The 17,351-nt window shown below is 43.6% G+C and overlaps 1 protein-coding gene across 1 annotated transcript; it reads right to left on the bottom strand.

The window, feature by feature from the left end:
• Nucleotides 1–663: 663 nt before the first annotated feature.
• lin28b (lin-28 homolog B (C. elegans)) lies at nucleotides 664–15,089 on the bottom strand (the record flags this gene model as incomplete). Its single annotated transcript, XM_076084034.1, has 3 exons — nucleotides 664–2,563; nucleotides 5,023–5,210; nucleotides 14,895–15,089. Coding segments are annotated over 3 exons (699 nt in total), but the record flags the coding sequence as incomplete, so codon positions are not given.
• Nucleotides 15,090–17,351: the final 2,262 nt, after the last annotated feature.

The following is a 17,351-nucleotide window of genomic DNA, read 5'->3' as shown; positions in this document are numbered from 1 at the left end:
AAGAGTGTTTTTTGAGTCAGTCAGTGGATGATTCCCAAAAGAATAAAATACACTTTTTTTTTTTTGGTTAATTCCCTGAGAACAGTTCATCATCCTGAGAGGAATTGTGTGTAAAAATGTACAAATACATCATACAAAAAGATGTGTTCCTGTAAAGATACGAGCATGGGCTGTGCTCCTGATGTGGTTTTGGTCATTCAATTTTTTTTTCATGTCATTTTTTCCCGTCTGCATTGTTTGAGATTTCCTTTTCTTTTTTTTAACGCACGCAAACATTCAAAAAGCTGCACATTAAAAAAGAAAACAATAACAACCGCAGTGCTGCGCTTTCAGCAATAGCTCCCTCTTATTCTGAAAGGTCGAGGATAGCGAGCACTTCAGCAAGTCTTTGCTTTAAATGCCTTCAAAAAAAAATGAAGCCAAACTATTTGGGCTTTTTTTGGTATAGAAATATACCAAAAAAAAGTTGGTTGTCTACTTAGAGCTTTATATAAACACACAAGAGAGTTTGATTTCATCATATAAAGTTATTTTGATTTGTCAGAACATTAGGATATAACTCTGAAGCCACCCGACATGAACTTTGTGTGGAGTCGACTTCAGATAAGCTCTTTTCACATTCAATATGGTCAGAGAAGTTATTAGGTCACAAATAAGTGCCACTGAAGCCATGCTTGGGATTCAAGTTATACCAAAAGCAGCTCTCTCTCTCTCTCTCTCTCTCTCTCTCTTCAGTGAGTCTGAAACAGCAGCAGTGACGGCCTCTCACACTAACGAGGAGGGAGCATCACCTGGCTGGTGCTGACTCACAACTGGTAGGCACAGATGGAAAAAAAAGAACAGGTGGTTCGATCGAACTGCATCACAGCCGGGAGAGCAAACAGCTCGGCGTCCTGCGACATTCGTGAGGTAATTAAGTAAGCAGAGCAGCTGTGGTGACACTGTAACGATCTGCACGTATAATCAAACAAGGCGTGTCTTTGTGCTGGGTCAGAGGTGGTGGCTGACTATTCAAAGGCGTGTAGTAAAATGTAGATGAAACCTGTTGAATAGAGAGAGAGCTACACGTTTCCACACAACAACAAAGTATCCCATGCAACACACAGGGTTGTGTCAGAGCTAGTTCCTCATGTATGCATTACTTAAAGTTAATAGAATTTCAATTATATCCTGTGACTTTACATATATATATATATTAATTACTTATACTATGATTTATAAGCTGTAATGTTATTTTCATTTAATTCGGCAACAACCAAAATGGAAGTCTAATGATGGCTCCATTACCTGGAATATAAGCTATGATCTAGCGGGATTATACAATGTGTTATCTGAGCTGGTCGACGTCTAATAAACCCAAACGTTGATAGCGTTCACTCACGACTGGAGAAGAGGCCGGTGGGACCATTGTGCTTTCTTTCTGAGCATGCACAACTCACGCATACAAACACACACGCCTTCTCGTTCCCTCTCCGAGTCCTGCACATGCATGCACAAACACACATTGCTCACTCTGTGACAATCACTTGGTCCAGTCTGTTTCATGTAAGAGAGAGGTTTGTAGCGAGTGTTTCAAGGTAACGAGGATGTGTTTAGCAGCTCACCGTCTTTTAAAAAAAAAAAAACATAAACTTTCCCTAAAGATCTTCATGAGCCGAGCTAACAATCCTTACGGGTCTGTGTTATCGCTTAGAGGGTCTTGAGCTCTTACAAGTCTTCTTCTAATCCTTCTTAAGATGAGCTACCGTGTGTGCCAAAAGGATGCGACATGATTTTCGGGAATGATTCGGCCTACGGGATAGAAATGTGTGGCTTTAAATCGACAACATCTGAAAGGAAAACAAAAAAGCATTCAAAATGGCCGACGTTTAGGTCCAAGGAGAGGGAAAAAAAGGAAAAACAAGATTCATAGCACGTTGTTTCACTCTTGAGCTGCACTGATTGAAACAAGAACAACAGTCAGAGTCCCTGCAGTCACTATTCCAGCAGTGGTTGCCATAGCTGCACCCGATGACTGCAAGTCACACACATTCACGCACGCCTGTACCCCGTTGATCGTTGCCATAGCTGCGCTGTTAGAAAAATAAAAATAAAAGTACAGAAATCAAGACCTCCCATTTTTTTCACAGGTGTGAGGTAGATGAGGGGTGGGGGGTGGGGGTGGGGGGGGCTTCAGGTATCCTTGATTGAGGGGAGACATGAGGGTCAGGGGTTAACGGTGAAAGGTTCACCTCTACGGGGCTGTATTCAAGATTTCCTCCACCTCTGGGTGCGGGGGCCGCGGTGTGGGTGTGGCTCCTCGGGGGAGGAGGAGGAGCCCTCGAGGGGAGACGAGCCGGAGCGCTCCTCCTCCTCCGGGGGGCAGAGGAAGGGCCCGCTCCCCGGGCTGAGGGCCGAGGTAGACGACGCTTGTTGGTCCTGAGAGCCGGTGGCGGGCGCCAGCGCCTTGTGGGGACACTGAGCCACCATGTGCGTGATGCTCTGGCAGTAGTGGCATTTCTTTGGCTGGGGGGGCAGGTCACACTCCTTGGCATGGTGATCCAGACCTCCACAGTTATAACAGCTGCAGAGGAGGAGGAAACGAGGAGGAGAGACAGGACACGCAGGATGGTGACAAACGTATTCAAGAGCAACACAAAGTAGAAACCCTGATCACATTATTCCTTCATTTCATGAAACAGAAGAAAGAGTTTGTAGTTTTGATAATAATAATAAAATAACTAAGATCAATACATGACCCTACTCTAAAAAACAGGAAAAAGAGTGAAAAACACTGTGGAGTTGAAGTACTTGCTCCAACTAGGATCCAGCACTAGATGGCAGTATGCCACATGATATTGCTTTGGATCAAACAGTGAGGAGAAGTCTGTGGCATGCCAAACTACACTGCGTTATCAAATTTGACAAGAAGCAATTGGGTGCTGAAAGAGAAAAGAATACAAAGAGAAAAAGCAGTGGATTTCAGCCCGTTAGGATGCCACAAACTGTTTTGGCACCATCGTAAATCAACAGCTTTTGCTTTTCAGGCGTTAGATGTTTGTATTTGAGGCTTGGGTGTCACTTTTCAGTTCACAGAATCTAGAACAGCGGACTCATTCACTGTTTATTTTTCATAGCAGTGAAACACTTCCCTGTGTGGTGACTATTTTAATTGAAGGATAATCGCCAAACTAAAGCATGTTGTCTTTCCGTGGAAACTTAAAGCTGATCATGAAACAATGGCTCACTGTTATGGTTTTAATTGTTTTATTTCATCCAGTTTTGACGGTCAATCAGCAAAAACAAGCGTGGACACAGTAAACCAGCATGTTTGCAAAATACTGCCACTTCATTAATAAGGAAATCATGGCAGGCTTGAAGTGTTTTTCAGACATTGCTTCTGAACTGGTCGCTGAATTATTCCCAGCGAGTGCTTAACATTCATCTGTGGATGAATGGATATTTTCTTTCATGCATTATTGCAATGACAGTCAAATCTGGGGAATATATCTCAACCCAGTCAGGTTTAAAGACAACAAATAGTTCCACTAGCATTATTTAAATTAACTGCCACAACCATAAAACAATATTCAAAACATCAAATCAAATGGTGTCAACCATTATGTATCCATCTGTAGTCGGTTACGGTTATATTTTTATGTTTAGTATATTAAACATGTATTCAGAAATCATCCTCTAATGATGCAGTAACTAATTATAATACAAACCGCTGTAAAAACTATTATTGTAAAAGACTAGTGTCTTTGATACCTTGTATTAACGGTGATTCATTAATCGCATAATTGCTGAAAAATATTGTATATGCAGAAACCACCTCTGATGCAGAGAAAGGTTGTTTACGCCGTGTGTTTCATTTGGATGGAGACATTTTCTTTGTTTTTGTTTTTGCACTGCTTTCATAATTCATGTCTCCAGTGAGTACTTCCATAAAAGGTGAATATTTCAATCCGATTCTTACATCGAGCACCTGAAACCCACAGAACAGTGGAGGAAAGAAAGCACCAAACAATCGTTGGTTTTATGGCAGAGTGGCCAGCAGGGGTCGGAGCATCGTAACTGCCACCGGAGCCGCTTGCACTGAGCGCGCTCACAAAGACACAGATGACATCACAGAGACACCGACTTGCCATCTCTGAATCCAACACTGTCTTGCTGCCACCTTAGTAGAACGACACTTGACCGAACACTGGATCAATTATCCCAAATGAACTGAATTATTCAGCTGTGTAAAACAAGCGGGGGAGCCTTCTTCTCTCCCAGATTCGGTTTCCTCCTTTCTAACAAAAGCTTTTTCTCTTCACACCTTAAAAAGGCGGGACATCACACGGTTGTTCCACTGAGGCAGCTGTGATGCAGCAACATAAACAGCCGGACTTTAATGTAAATGTAGTCATGTGATGCCATAAGATACATTGTTCTATGTCAACAGGAGGACATGCAAAACTTCCTGTTTAAGGAGCTCCGTATGGCTCCCTGTGACAGACGTTAGCAAAGCACGCTTTAGAATTGTACTGAGTGCAAAACAATTGATAGAGCTGCTGGCACGTTGAGATGCATATAAGGCCAATCCATCCCTGTGCTAATGCTGTCTCTAATGTAAAGGCTGGCAAAGTGCCCTATTCAATTCCTTATTACTGTGCACAATAACCATAGCAACAGACATGTACTCGGGCAGATTGAATAGATTTAATCTATAATCTCAGCCCACTCAGAAACAGCTCACTGCAGTGAGATGTACATATAACATATGTCTCCTTCTACTATAGACTATACACTCCTGCTTTTCTGAAAGCAAGCTGCCAACGCTCACATATTTTCAGCTTTTGTTCGATAAAGCCGAGACTGGTGCATATGAATCATTACATTCCTGCAGACACAAAAGCATTTTTCTTTCTTCACCCTCTGCATCGCCGATGTTATTTATTTATGCCAAGGTTGCAGCTGACGCGGCATTGTCTCCGTCCTTTTAAAAAGGCCTTAACGTCTTTTATTCCCATGCTTCTTAAATTACATCATACTCACCGGTCTCCCTTTGGTTTGCGTTTCTGGAGTGGGACCTTCCCTTTGGGTCTCCTCTCGCTGCCTGCGCAGGGTCCCCCACCAGGTCCGGTCACCCGCAGGGACTCCAGGCCCTTGGAGGACTTCTTATAGGTGAACTCCACCTGCTCACCCTCCTTTAAGCTGCGGAAGCCCTCCATCAGCAGCTTGCTCTGTTGGGAGGAAAAAAAGCAATTATCCATTTAAAACTGGCAGGCACTTATAACTCAATGAATTATTTGAAGAAAAAAAAAAAAAAAATGGATAATGCCTGCAATACACAAGGGTCTGCATTAAGTCATATATACCGTACTGTAAATGAATCGTATGATTTTTGTAGCACATTTTAATATAACGCAGCAGTCAGAAAATGTTTCTGAGTCACTCAAATCCACACGTCCTTGAATGTTATATAATCATTTGGGAGCACTCTCCAATACGTCATTTGTAAAAGGTTTATATACACAGAGGTACTGAGATATACTTCACATTGACAGCCTTCTACATGGGTATTCTTGGAACCTCCAATGATACAGTAAGCTGACAAAGACTGTGTGCTTGACACAGACACGGTTCTTGATAAGGTGAAAGGTAAAGTGCCTTTGTATTATGCTTGTGCGCACTGCTGCATGCGGTATAGCACACGACGTACACGGAAAGACATCACTCAAACAATGTGCATTGACTGTATGCGGTTGGCACCAACTGCCACGACGGTCTGTTCGCAGAGACACTTATCTCACACACAGCGTCCTTGCTTTGCTGCCTTTATCTACTTTTCGCAGAGGCGCCACTTCCTATTCCTCCTGCAGAGAGAAAAAGACGAGTGCGTCACACCCATGCAATCATATTTTCGCAGTGCATCCACCGTGCATCTTATCTACATGATCGGCAGTATTGATTTAGTTACTACATAACCACCGGACAATGATTTATGTCTTGTTGAACGCACAGAGCGGACGGCTGATAGGCACTGTATGTGACCTTCGTGGATTGCAGCTAAGCCCTGCAGAGGTAAACACACACACACACATACCCACACACGAGCACGCAGAGTGCAGAGCCAAACCTACTACCTACTATACATCCGGGCCTATAAATAACACACGGGCTATCTTTCTATTCACGGATCTGTAGGAGAAAGAGGGAGAGAAATGGTCAAATGACCGGAGGGAATCAGATGCGCAAGTAAGGAGAGGAAATGTGCTCGGCAGTATTGTTTCTGTCCGTGTCCACGACTGCAGTAGCATGAAGGTAAAGGTGCTCTATAGGTGGTCTATTAATCAATATATATATATATGAATATGTAAGAGAGTGAAGAGGTGGGGGATGAAGAAAGCAGTGAGACAAAATGTGTCGATTAATTAAAAACAAAGAATAGAACCACTGCACTCTGACATACAAGACATGAGGATACAAGTGTAAAACTGGGTTAAATTAGAGTTTCATTATATGCTTTTAAAACACAAGTTTGTTGAGAATAAGCTCTAGGAACCAAAATGTATAACAATAGAAGTACTGTAAAATCCACATAAACGAATTCTGCAGATTTCAGAATAATCTGACTGAAATATATTTTTTTTAAACATATTTAAACGTTCAGTAGAATGTAGTAATGTGGAAAAGGCCGAGACTTCCACGTAATGCACGGAAATCTTTTCAGGATATACACATTAAATCTGAGTTTATATTAAATATATGAATCAGTTTTAGGTTTTCTTTAGAGGACAGTTTCATTCAAATCCATTTTAGAGACATTCTTTTTGACAATAGGCAACTTAAATGTGTTAGTTCGTTTTCTTTTATATCAAACTTTTACTTTTTACCTAAAAAGGTCTCGTATGAAAGACAAATTTATTAAATTTAAACTAAAAAAACATTTTGATTAAAGAGAAAATAGATGAATAGAATTTCTCCTCCCTGCTGTGCACTAAGACTTGAGAGGTTTATGAAGGGCCATAAAATATACAGCATGCACAGATACAGTTTAAATCCTTATATATGTGATGCACTTATTTAATTCATTTGAAAGAAATGTGTATATTTTTCATTTTCATCTTTATCTTCAGGAATTAGGAGCAGCTACAAATCGAGTCAAACTCATTCGGCACTCCACAGATATCACAGAATCAAACAAAGACGCCACCAGGAGCAAGTTAGGAAGTGTAAACTCGATTATAAAAAGTACTCTGCCTCGTGCAACTTCTTTGAAGCAAATTGTCCTTATTTCCACACATTTTATTTCCTCAATTCATAAGAAAGGAAAATTTCTGGGGCTCATTACAAATAATTTGCCAAAGATGAGCTCGTTCTTTTTCTGTCTCAGATGTTCTCTCCCTGCAGTCAGTGAGGTTACAGCCAGGGCCACGCTGCTTCTAGTCGATTGCTAATGGAGGACTCGTCCATTTTGGGTATTCAGGTATTGGATTTGGCTTTTGGGAAAAGAAAAGGACGAGGATCAGGGAATGGAAATGAGATTTTACAGACCAGAAGAAAACAGAAGGGATGATGAGGGTAGTCAACAACTGAGCTCATGGCTTAATATAACCGATGAAGATCGATTGCTGTGCTGCAAAAACAATGGATTCATTTATATTTATTTATTTATAACAACATGCATACACAAAACCTGGCTTTCTATTTTTTATAAACAACAACTGATGGAGGCTCAAGCAGCCAGAAGAACCCTGCTCGTTCACATTAAAATTGATTTATGATTTCCATCATTAGACCATCCACATTGAAAGGCATTCCTGCATCAGAAATCAGTAGGAAGCAAATACAAACATGCACCCATCCCCCACAAAACAAACGGCTTCTGAATAACGATGAATAATCATTGACTCGTCTCTCGACCGTGTGGCGCATGAGCCCTTCCTGTTTCGCTCCTGTCTTCAGTCCACCAGCAGCTCGTCTCTCCAGGTCAAAGTTGAGTGGTTCGTCTCAGCACCCTACCCCCTCTTCAACCCCGTCAATGCCCACAATGCACCAGTGAGGAAACCACACAACCCCTTTTGTTCTGCAGAAATGCAGGAAAACACACGCACACACACACACACACACACACACACACACACACACACACACACACACGTGTCCTCCATATAAGACATCACACTCATGCCTCAGATGAGTAATATTTTTGAAGCATGGCCTTGCAACAGCTCAGTCTCTCCGCAGTTTCATAATAAACGCAGCATGTGGATTTATCTGTGTGTATGTGCTTCCGTGTTGGCGTGTGCATGTGTCTGTGTGAAGAAAAAAAAAAAAAAATACTTCACAAATCAGAACCTGTAACCCGAGACCCCTCCTCTCGGGTGACCTGGCGGGTGTCCTGACCCGTTTCAGTTTACGCACCGAGGTCAAAAAAGGGCACGGCCGGGGAGAGGGAACGAGAGAACATCAGAGGGAGAAAGAGAGAGAGAGAGAGAGAGAGAGAGAGAGAACACAAAATGGAGGAGTGGCCTGGAGCAGGGGGGGGGGGGGGTGGTGGATGAGGGAGGGAGTTTGGAGGAGGAGGAGGCTCATGGAAATGCCTCCAGCGCATTCTGTTCAGCTCCAATGGAGGAGCAACTCCTGATCGGTGGCTGGACCTGGGGGGGAGCCCAGGAACAAAACCCCCATTTGATCAGGAGCCCCCCACAGGTCAGCAGCAGAAATCCAGGGGTCAGTGGTATAACCGTCCCAGCACCACCCACCCCCTGCACGACTGGCGGACCACACCAGCTCGCAGTGCTTTCACTCACAGCCACCAACAGACGGCTGCGGTCATCCTCAAAACTGATGAAACCGAGCCAACAAAATGGATACCAACACACTCTGAAATGGCTTGATTATGCTTACAAGCTTCCTTATATGTAATAAATATCTTCCTTTGGTTCTACACGCGTGTGTGTGTGTGTGTGTGTGTGTGCATGTGTGTGTAGGAAGGAGCCAGCGATCAATACTGACTCCAACATCCTGGATAGAAATAGCCCTCCTTTTCATCAGCCAGGCCCTCGTCATCACCAGACCCAGCAATCAATACAGGAAGCTGTAACGTGAGGGGATGGGGAAGCGGAGGGAGGAGACCCGCCATCCTCCCCCCCCCCCCCCCCCAAGCCACTCTCCGTGGCGACCACCGGCTATGGAATGGCTAATTGCGGGACGCTTTAAATCAGAGGTGGCCCACGCGGAGCCGCGCGCTTATGGATCGTGCTCGTATTGAGAGGATAGGGGATGTGTAGGGGGTTGAGCGTGAGGGAGATGGCGGTCGCCATGTGGCGCGGTGCCATTAAGTAGCTTTTTACACACAGGAAATGCTAAGTGGACAAAGCTGGGCCAGATCAGCTCAGATGGACACAACCCCAACAGGATGCACATAAAGCAAAGGAGAAAAAGGAGCGAGAAAGCTGGATGAGGGCGGAGAAAAGAAAAAGCACGCGCACACACATATGTCGATGGAAACCACCAACAGAGCAGCTCTTATGACGCTGACACCCCAGCCCTCCTCAACACGTTGTCATTAGTGGCCCTGACCCTTGAACCCTGTCCAACCCCCCCATCAAACACTTAAAAAACACCCCCCGATTATGACCGGGGCAAATATTTGATCCGAGGGAGGAAGCACTAGATCGTCTTTCTACGTTTATCAGCACGAGAGGGGAAATGAACCTCGCCGAGGTGGCCGGTGATAAAACACACGGCCAGCTCATAACCGGAGGCATTCAGAGCAGAAAAACAAACGTGTTTTAGACACAAGTGGTTGAGTTCTTTCAAAAATCAAATATGAACTATTTGAGGAAGTGAAGTCTGCTCATAGGAAATGATTAATGTCAAATAATAATTATATACAGGTTCAAAACTGGTCGAGAAATGACATTTTTGATACTAAACCTTCACCATAACGGACAGCATTAACAAATATAAACTGCATTCGTGTTAGTTTAAGTTGTATGAGTAATATTATTATTGAACACTGTTTAAATGTAAATCATTATTCAACTGATTCATTTTGCAGCTGACTTCATTTGTTTGTCAACTGTTTTTTCTTCTGTATATTTTGGCACCGACTTCAACCTGCACGCATCAGCATTATGCATGTCAAACACCATTGAAGTGGGATAATGCTTATTAGCCGATTTGCTTGCTTATGACATAGATATTAAGAGATTAATATGATCAAAGTAGGTCTATCTATTCATTACAAGAAGAAGTGGCAGATCTGTGGTCTGATTTTGACACAGCATCTTCTTATCAGAGTCATATGCTGAATGACAACCGTGTTTTTCATTTGGGAAAAGTTACAATTATTATTCAATTATTAATATTATAATTATTACGCTGTTTAGACCAAAGAAATCCCTCCAAAACTCTCTAAATCTTCTTTTATTGTGTCGATTTTTCATAATCTTTTAGAGATTTAATTATTAGTAAAATAAACAATTAGTTGACTGACAGAAAACAACTATTTTCAAAATCAATAGTTTCAGTCATTTTTCAAGCAAAAATTCCCAAATATTCTTTAGTCCTCGGTTCTTAAATACGAGGATTTGATGCTTTTGATTTTCATATTAAATAATAAACTGAATGTCTCTGGCTCTTGGTCAGATTTTAAAAAGCAATTGGAATTGGTCATTTTAAAGATAAAAAAAAATAATTAAGAAAATAATCTGCAGATAAAATAATAATAAAAATAATTGCTAGTTGCAGCTCTATTACTTTGTTACATCTGATAACAGCGTTGAATAAATTCTTTATTCTGCTAATAAACAAATTAAACATAAGATCAAAGTGCAGAAAGAAAAATTGCAGTAGACATATTTGAATATGTTTGCATTTGTTTTATTAATGTGTTATTGTTGAATTTAGCGTTTAGGATTTTATTTAAATGAAGTGAAATGAATAAATGTGCGAGATGCAGACGTTCAGGTGAAGTGCGACTTGTTATTAGCCCGGCTCTGCTTTCTACTCCGCCACCTTTCCAATTACCAATCATCTCCGCCGTATGTGGCCAGCTCCTCAAAAGGAAGTCACATGACTATCGTCTTTCTTCTTCTTTTGCGTTTCTTGATGTGCAGAAGAGAAGGGTGGGTTGGGGGGGGGGGGGGGTGAGGGGGTAGTGTGGCTACAGGAAAGACAAAGCCTGATACTGGCTATCTGGAGGCAGAGATGGGTGGGGCCTACATGCCAAACGGTGACACGGGCCAGAGGTTAATCTCACTAGGGGCCCACTTTAACCTCGCTACACAAAACACACACTCTCTCTCTCTCTCTCTCTCTCGCACGCACGCACGCTTTACAACACACACCCTCTCGCTCACACACGCATTAATTAAAACACACACTCTCTCGCACGCATTAAAACACACACTCAAAACCTGAAATATCTCACAACGGTTCACATGTAGACATCAACAGTCTGGTAGTTAAGAGCAGAAAGTAAGAACCCCCCCCCCCCCCCTCACACACACTCACACTCACGGGGGCTCCATAAATTGAACACACACTCTGGAGGTTTCGGGAGAATAACAGCAGCAGCAAACTGTTCAACGTTTCAAACTGATTACCGACAAAGGGAAAGCAGCCCCCCACCTCACCGCCACACACACCCCTCACCCAACCCTCCTGCCTTTTTGTCTTTAAAGAAATTCCTCTTTTAAAAGAATGCCCGGGGAGAGAGCAACCCCCGAGTCCCAGCAGGAACTCACACACACACACACACACACACACACACACACACACACACACACTCAGAAAAACACTCAGTCCAGGTGGAGAAGGGGTTGACAAACAGAGATAATGAAATGGCTTTGTGTGCGGATTCACTAAGCAGAGGGGTAAAGTGGGTGAAGAAGCTTAATTACTCTCTCTCTCTCTCTCTCACACACAACCAGCCTCCAAAGGGAAGTGATCAGATAGGAGCCCTGATGAAGAGGCCTCCCAGGAAGAGAACTCGTGGTCGGGCGGGGACCCTCTCGCTGACTCACACTCTCGCCCGCCCTCTCTTACCTCCTGCTCTTTCACTAACTCGTCTTTTTCCAACCTCTCGCTCATGTTTTCCTGCTCGACTACCCCCCCCCCCCCCCCCCCACACACACACACACACACACACCCACCACCACCTATTTTTTTCCCACATCCCTCCTCTTTCCCTCTCCTAGGAAAACTCCTCCTCTATCCCCCTCGTTCTCTATGTCCTCATGCTCCCTCTTCCCCTCCCCATCGTTCTTACCTCTCTCTCTCTCTCTCTCTCTCGGGCATATAGGGTAAGTGTTGTGCACGAATAAATTTGCAATCTTTCCACCGCTCTGTTTTTACAGTTACCGACAGGTATAACCGTGTATCATAAATTCAGACAATATTGCATGACCTTTAAGTCGAGCCAAACTCTCTCTTTCAGCAGCTTGCATAACAAAAGTCTGCTCTTCATGCTCGTCACGGGTTTCAAATATTTGTATCCTAACAGCAATATTCCCTAAACTTATCAAGAAAATATATATTTGAAGGTATTGTGGCAACCTGCAGGATGCTAATTCAGTGTTCCCACGTCTGGACATTTTCCTAAACACCTGAAAACAGCATCAAGACGTCCGAGTGTCTTCAGGCTGACAGCAGAGACACATTTCAGAGAAATCCAGCGACTGATTTAATGAGAGCACATATGCAAATACTGGGGTGTCTTGCATCCAGAATGACAATGTGCTTATGAATGCATATTGTCTGCTCTTTGTGTTAAATGACAGCTGTATTATTGTAAACACGTAGCTGGAAACATTGGGGGGGGGGGGTGCACTAGTGTAAACATACGATTCATTGTATGCCAGACAATTCCTCTATAAATAGGTTTAAGTGGAACAATTTGCATTTCTCAACAAAAATGCAACTACACACAATTTAAGAAAAACACTATCGAGAGCAGGAAGTGACAGTTGTTAATTGCAACTATTTCCATCTCTGAATGCACCTGTATTACCAAAATACCTCACAGGACTGCATACACGTGGAAAAAAAACAAATTCCCGCAGACACATATATGGCACCATGCCTGGCCTTTCCCAGACCACACCTTCCTTCTCTCCTGCTGATCCACGTCTAAAAACAGCTCTGGCCAGCAGGGGAAATTAGGGAGCCTTGAGTATATGTTGAAGGATGCAAATATGAACGCATCAATCAAAAAAAAACTGATGCGATGCTCCTGAGCCGCTCGTCCTTTTTGAAATATGCACGGCGATGCTCCGATTTCAAACATTGGATCGTCACACAAACAGAAGACGATAAGAAACACCAAACGTGCATGACTTGCTTCGAGGCCGACGCATGATTATCCGTGCCATGACTATGACAGATGGAACAAAGGTCAACATATTGAGCATATTTCACTGAAAATGGGATTTCTCTTTAGCACCAAGTTCACTGCAGATTTTAAATTACATTATAATCAGACAGCTAATAAATTATTAAAAAGAACTAACTTTATATAGATCAATAGTACATTTATAATGATCAGAAGATGCAAATTACAAGTCAAGGACAATAACATGATCTTGATCTCAAATACATATTAAAAAATAACTAAATATAGGGTGATGAACGCAACAGAAACCATGGAGACATGTTTAATATAGCGGTAATAAAGACCTAATTCCATCACTGCAAACTGTCCCACTGGTGCACAGCTGAGGAACAACAAATAGGTTAAAACAAATCTTTAGCGATCAATGTCGACCTCAGAGGCCCCCCTCCCTCATCTCAGACTGGATGCAACTTATGTACGACTGATACAAGATAATACCATCAAACGCTCCACATGAACGGGCTTATAAGGAAATAAACGAATGCCTTCATGAAACCATAAATTACATTTCTCAATACTCCCAGTTTGCCTGATAATGATCAGTGGACCTTTTTATATTCATCCTTCACAGCATCTGACCCCTAATATGCTCCCCCCCCCCCCCCCCCCCACAAGTCCAGCACAATACCCCGTGAGTCCACAATAAACGCACCTCTAGGGGAGGAGGTCACATGAAATGGTAGAAAATGCCTCTCCTCATCCTCTGTCCTTCCTCCCTGAGTATTTTAAAGCCACTTTATAGGACCGTAAAAAAAACAAAAAAAAAACGATTAAGCGTGGGGGGGGGGAGAAGGGGGGGTGGGGGAGCTGAAAGAAGAAAGAGGCTCTTTTGAGTGCTGCAGATTAAGTGGAAAACAAAGCCTCACAAATGAACTCCGTGCACAATAAATCAACAGTGACTCTACGTGCGGTGGAAAACTGGCCAAATGTTTCAAACAACGCAGCCACGAAACAGCAGCAGAGGAGCCAAACGCCTCTCAGAGCAGCAGCAGAGTGCACAGTTTGACTTTCTTTTCTTTTTTTTAAACCTATACCTTCCGACATGTTAAGTGGCCGCATATCAAGCCAGCTCTGCTGTCCATTAGAGCCAAGTGTGAAACTAACCGTGTCATAGCCACATGACATGTCTCCCCTTCCCTTTACAATGCGGGGGGGGGCTGAGCTTGGACACATGTGGCTTAAAGAGGAAATTTAACGTGTTGAGGGTTTTTTTTGGGGGGGGGGTTCAAGCCCGTGGACAACGTGTGATTACACAGTAACATGTTGGGCAATGCAAAACATCCGGATTATACAATGCAGCCTGGTGCTCTGGAGAGAAGTAGGCTACACGAGGAGGGGGGGGGGGGGGGGGCTGGGGGGGATCAAGGTGGGATTTGAATTGACAGTGAAATAGTTGGAGAAGGAAATAAAACTATTCATTCAGTCGATGCTTTAGAAAGATGCTCGCCATGTCGCTACACCGGGGATGTTTATTCCTTTTTTTGTGCCGTTTTTTGTTGTTGTTTTTTTGGCGTCAACTTACTTGGTGGACGAAGACATCCAGAGGGGGGTCGACGGGGCTCCCTTCGCTGTTGGTCATTGAAATAAATCCAAAGCCCATCCGGACGTTGAACCATTTGCAGAAGCCCGATCCCGACAGGATCTGAGGTCGAGTCCGGTCCTCCTGCTCGGTGGACTTGGCGGGGTCTTCTCCGCCACCTTTACGCGGCCCTCCTGAAACGCGCAAGAGGCAAAAGTTAGAACATTTTTACAGGCTGGGGAGGTAGTTCACACCACGGGATGGCTACTTCCCTGTGCGCATACGGGTTTATGCAAGTTCAATGGGCTCTGTTTGCGTATAAAAGAACTTCAAGAAGCGTTGGGGGGGGGGGGGGGAGAGAATCCCTCCACTTGCTATACGGGCTCTGTGAAGTTCACGGCCGGTAGAAATTTCCTCCACTACTATTTTCGACATCACATAAGCCATCGGGGGGAGGAGGGGGGGGGTGCGCGTGTTGCTGTGATGCGGTGTGCATCAACGCAAACATTCCCTCAAAAAAAGTTGCGTGTTACTCCCCGACAGATGATCGCCTCTGACTCGTGCGAAGTGCACGCTCAGTCTCGGCGGAACTTGTGGAGGATTTTGTCTCGTGCATCTGCAGCCCACTCCTACAGTGGAGTTTTTTTTTTTTGCCGTGTGATCCAAAAAGGGCAGGTGTACGCATGGTTCCTCGCGCTTGCAGTAGTGGGCAGAGTAGCACCACACGCTCCAACAATGCATACATCTCAATGCAGCGAAACATGGCAAGATACGGTGCTGAGCAGGGGCGGTTCAGAGTCGGTGTTTTTTGACCACGTTGCACCTTGCCCCCCCCCCCCTCCTCCTTCCTACTACCTCCCTCCTCGCGCGAGCAGACAGGGAGGACAGAAGAAAAAAAACTGAAAATAGAAGAATAATTGCAGAATAACCTTCGGCCATGTTTCCCCGCGGACCCTCTGCGCCCAAGTTGCAATAGAGAAGCTTCCTCTGCGAAAACGGGCTGCGGTAGTCACCATTAATCCGATATCCTCGATCCCATCGGTCACCAATTTAGCTCGCATGGTACGACGTGCTCTCTGCCTTTTGATATTTGTGTCATGTCTCTGTTTCTTCCCTTCAATCCTTTCCTCACTCACACCACCTCTGCACTGCTCTCCCTCTTTCTCTCTCTCTCTCTCTCTGCCTTCCTCCCTCTCATTCTCTCTCTCTCTCTCTCTCTCTCTCTCCCTCCTTCGCTCTCATTCGCTCTCGAGCTGGCTGTGCCCGTTCCCGTAGTGAGAACACGTGACTTTGACAATTCCACGCTTTTCTGCTGCTCGTTTCTGCTCTGCGATTCCAGGGAAGAGGGGGGGGAATCGGACTCGCAACCGTGAGCAGAGTACAGCCCCAAGTTCGGTCGATTATAATTAAATTAAAACAAGCGCTGTGTTAATGAGAGCCTCTAACACACAGGAGATTGTACTGTTTGCACTGTGTTTTGCTGGTGGTAAAGCTGTAATGGGCTGGTGTAGCTATAGCTACATAGCCTAAAGCTATTATACTCTGAGATCAGATTAGATGGGATTCAATTAATTTTGAATGAATCCTTTGGGTGTATTTGGGTGGTCATAGCAGCAGGGCCAAATAAAACATGGGGGAAGAAAACTGAAAAATATGGCGAGAAATTAGCAAAAGCAACTGCAAGTTTGTTGAAATAAAAACAGATTTTTTTCCAATTATCATGTATGAACATGCAGCAGTGTGTCAAACACATGGACACCAACCATTTGTCAGACACTTTTAAAATAAATCACATTACAAACCAATTACTTTTTCATCTGCCCCAGGGTCTAAATCTAACATCTGCAAAATACGAAATAGAAGACCCTCCTTTAAAACACAGCTCAGGTTTTTTATAACCATCCATCCGTAGATGTCTAAACATCTTCGACATGCCTTATACTAAGCTAAAACACTAACAGATTTGGAGGATAAGGTTAATAATAACAATAAAACATGGAGACGCATGTCTACATTTTACACCCTATACTTTTCTAAGCCTGGTTTATATTTCGGTTAAATAAACTCCCGTCTTTATGACAGAAAAAAAAAACAACCAACCACACGGAGGGACCATATACATTCCCTTCACCTCAGACGAAAATAACTTATAATAACAATACAGAATAAAAAATGTAATGCTCATTTTCCATGCTTTCTATGCATGGACATGTTTTTGAGCTCATGTTCCTTACACACAACCAGTTAGCTCCCAGCATCATATATAGTGGGCACCAGAGGAGAGCTGAACTCACAGCTTTGGAATGTGACTGAAAAACCCAGAAAAACAAACCTGAAAACTGATGTGTTCAGTTGTCAGTAAATCAAGCCTCAGGCCCAACGGCCACATTCGCAGAAGCTTTTCAGAGATACTTAAAGTGCACGCGCAAAGATGATTAAATGGTGGCTTAACTTTTTGAG

The sequence above is a fragment of the Anarhichas minor genome, unplaced genomic scaffold, assembly GCF_050575085.1.
Source record: "Anarhichas minor isolate MPS153535 unplaced genomic scaffold, ASM5057508v1 ptg000136l, whole genome shotgun sequence".
NCBI classification, from domain to species: domain Eukaryota; kingdom Metazoa; phylum Chordata; class Actinopteri; order Perciformes; family Anarhichadidae; genus Anarhichas; species Anarhichas minor.
Note: the sequence above shows the minus strand (reverse complement) of the source record. Positions and strands in the feature narration are given on the sequence as shown.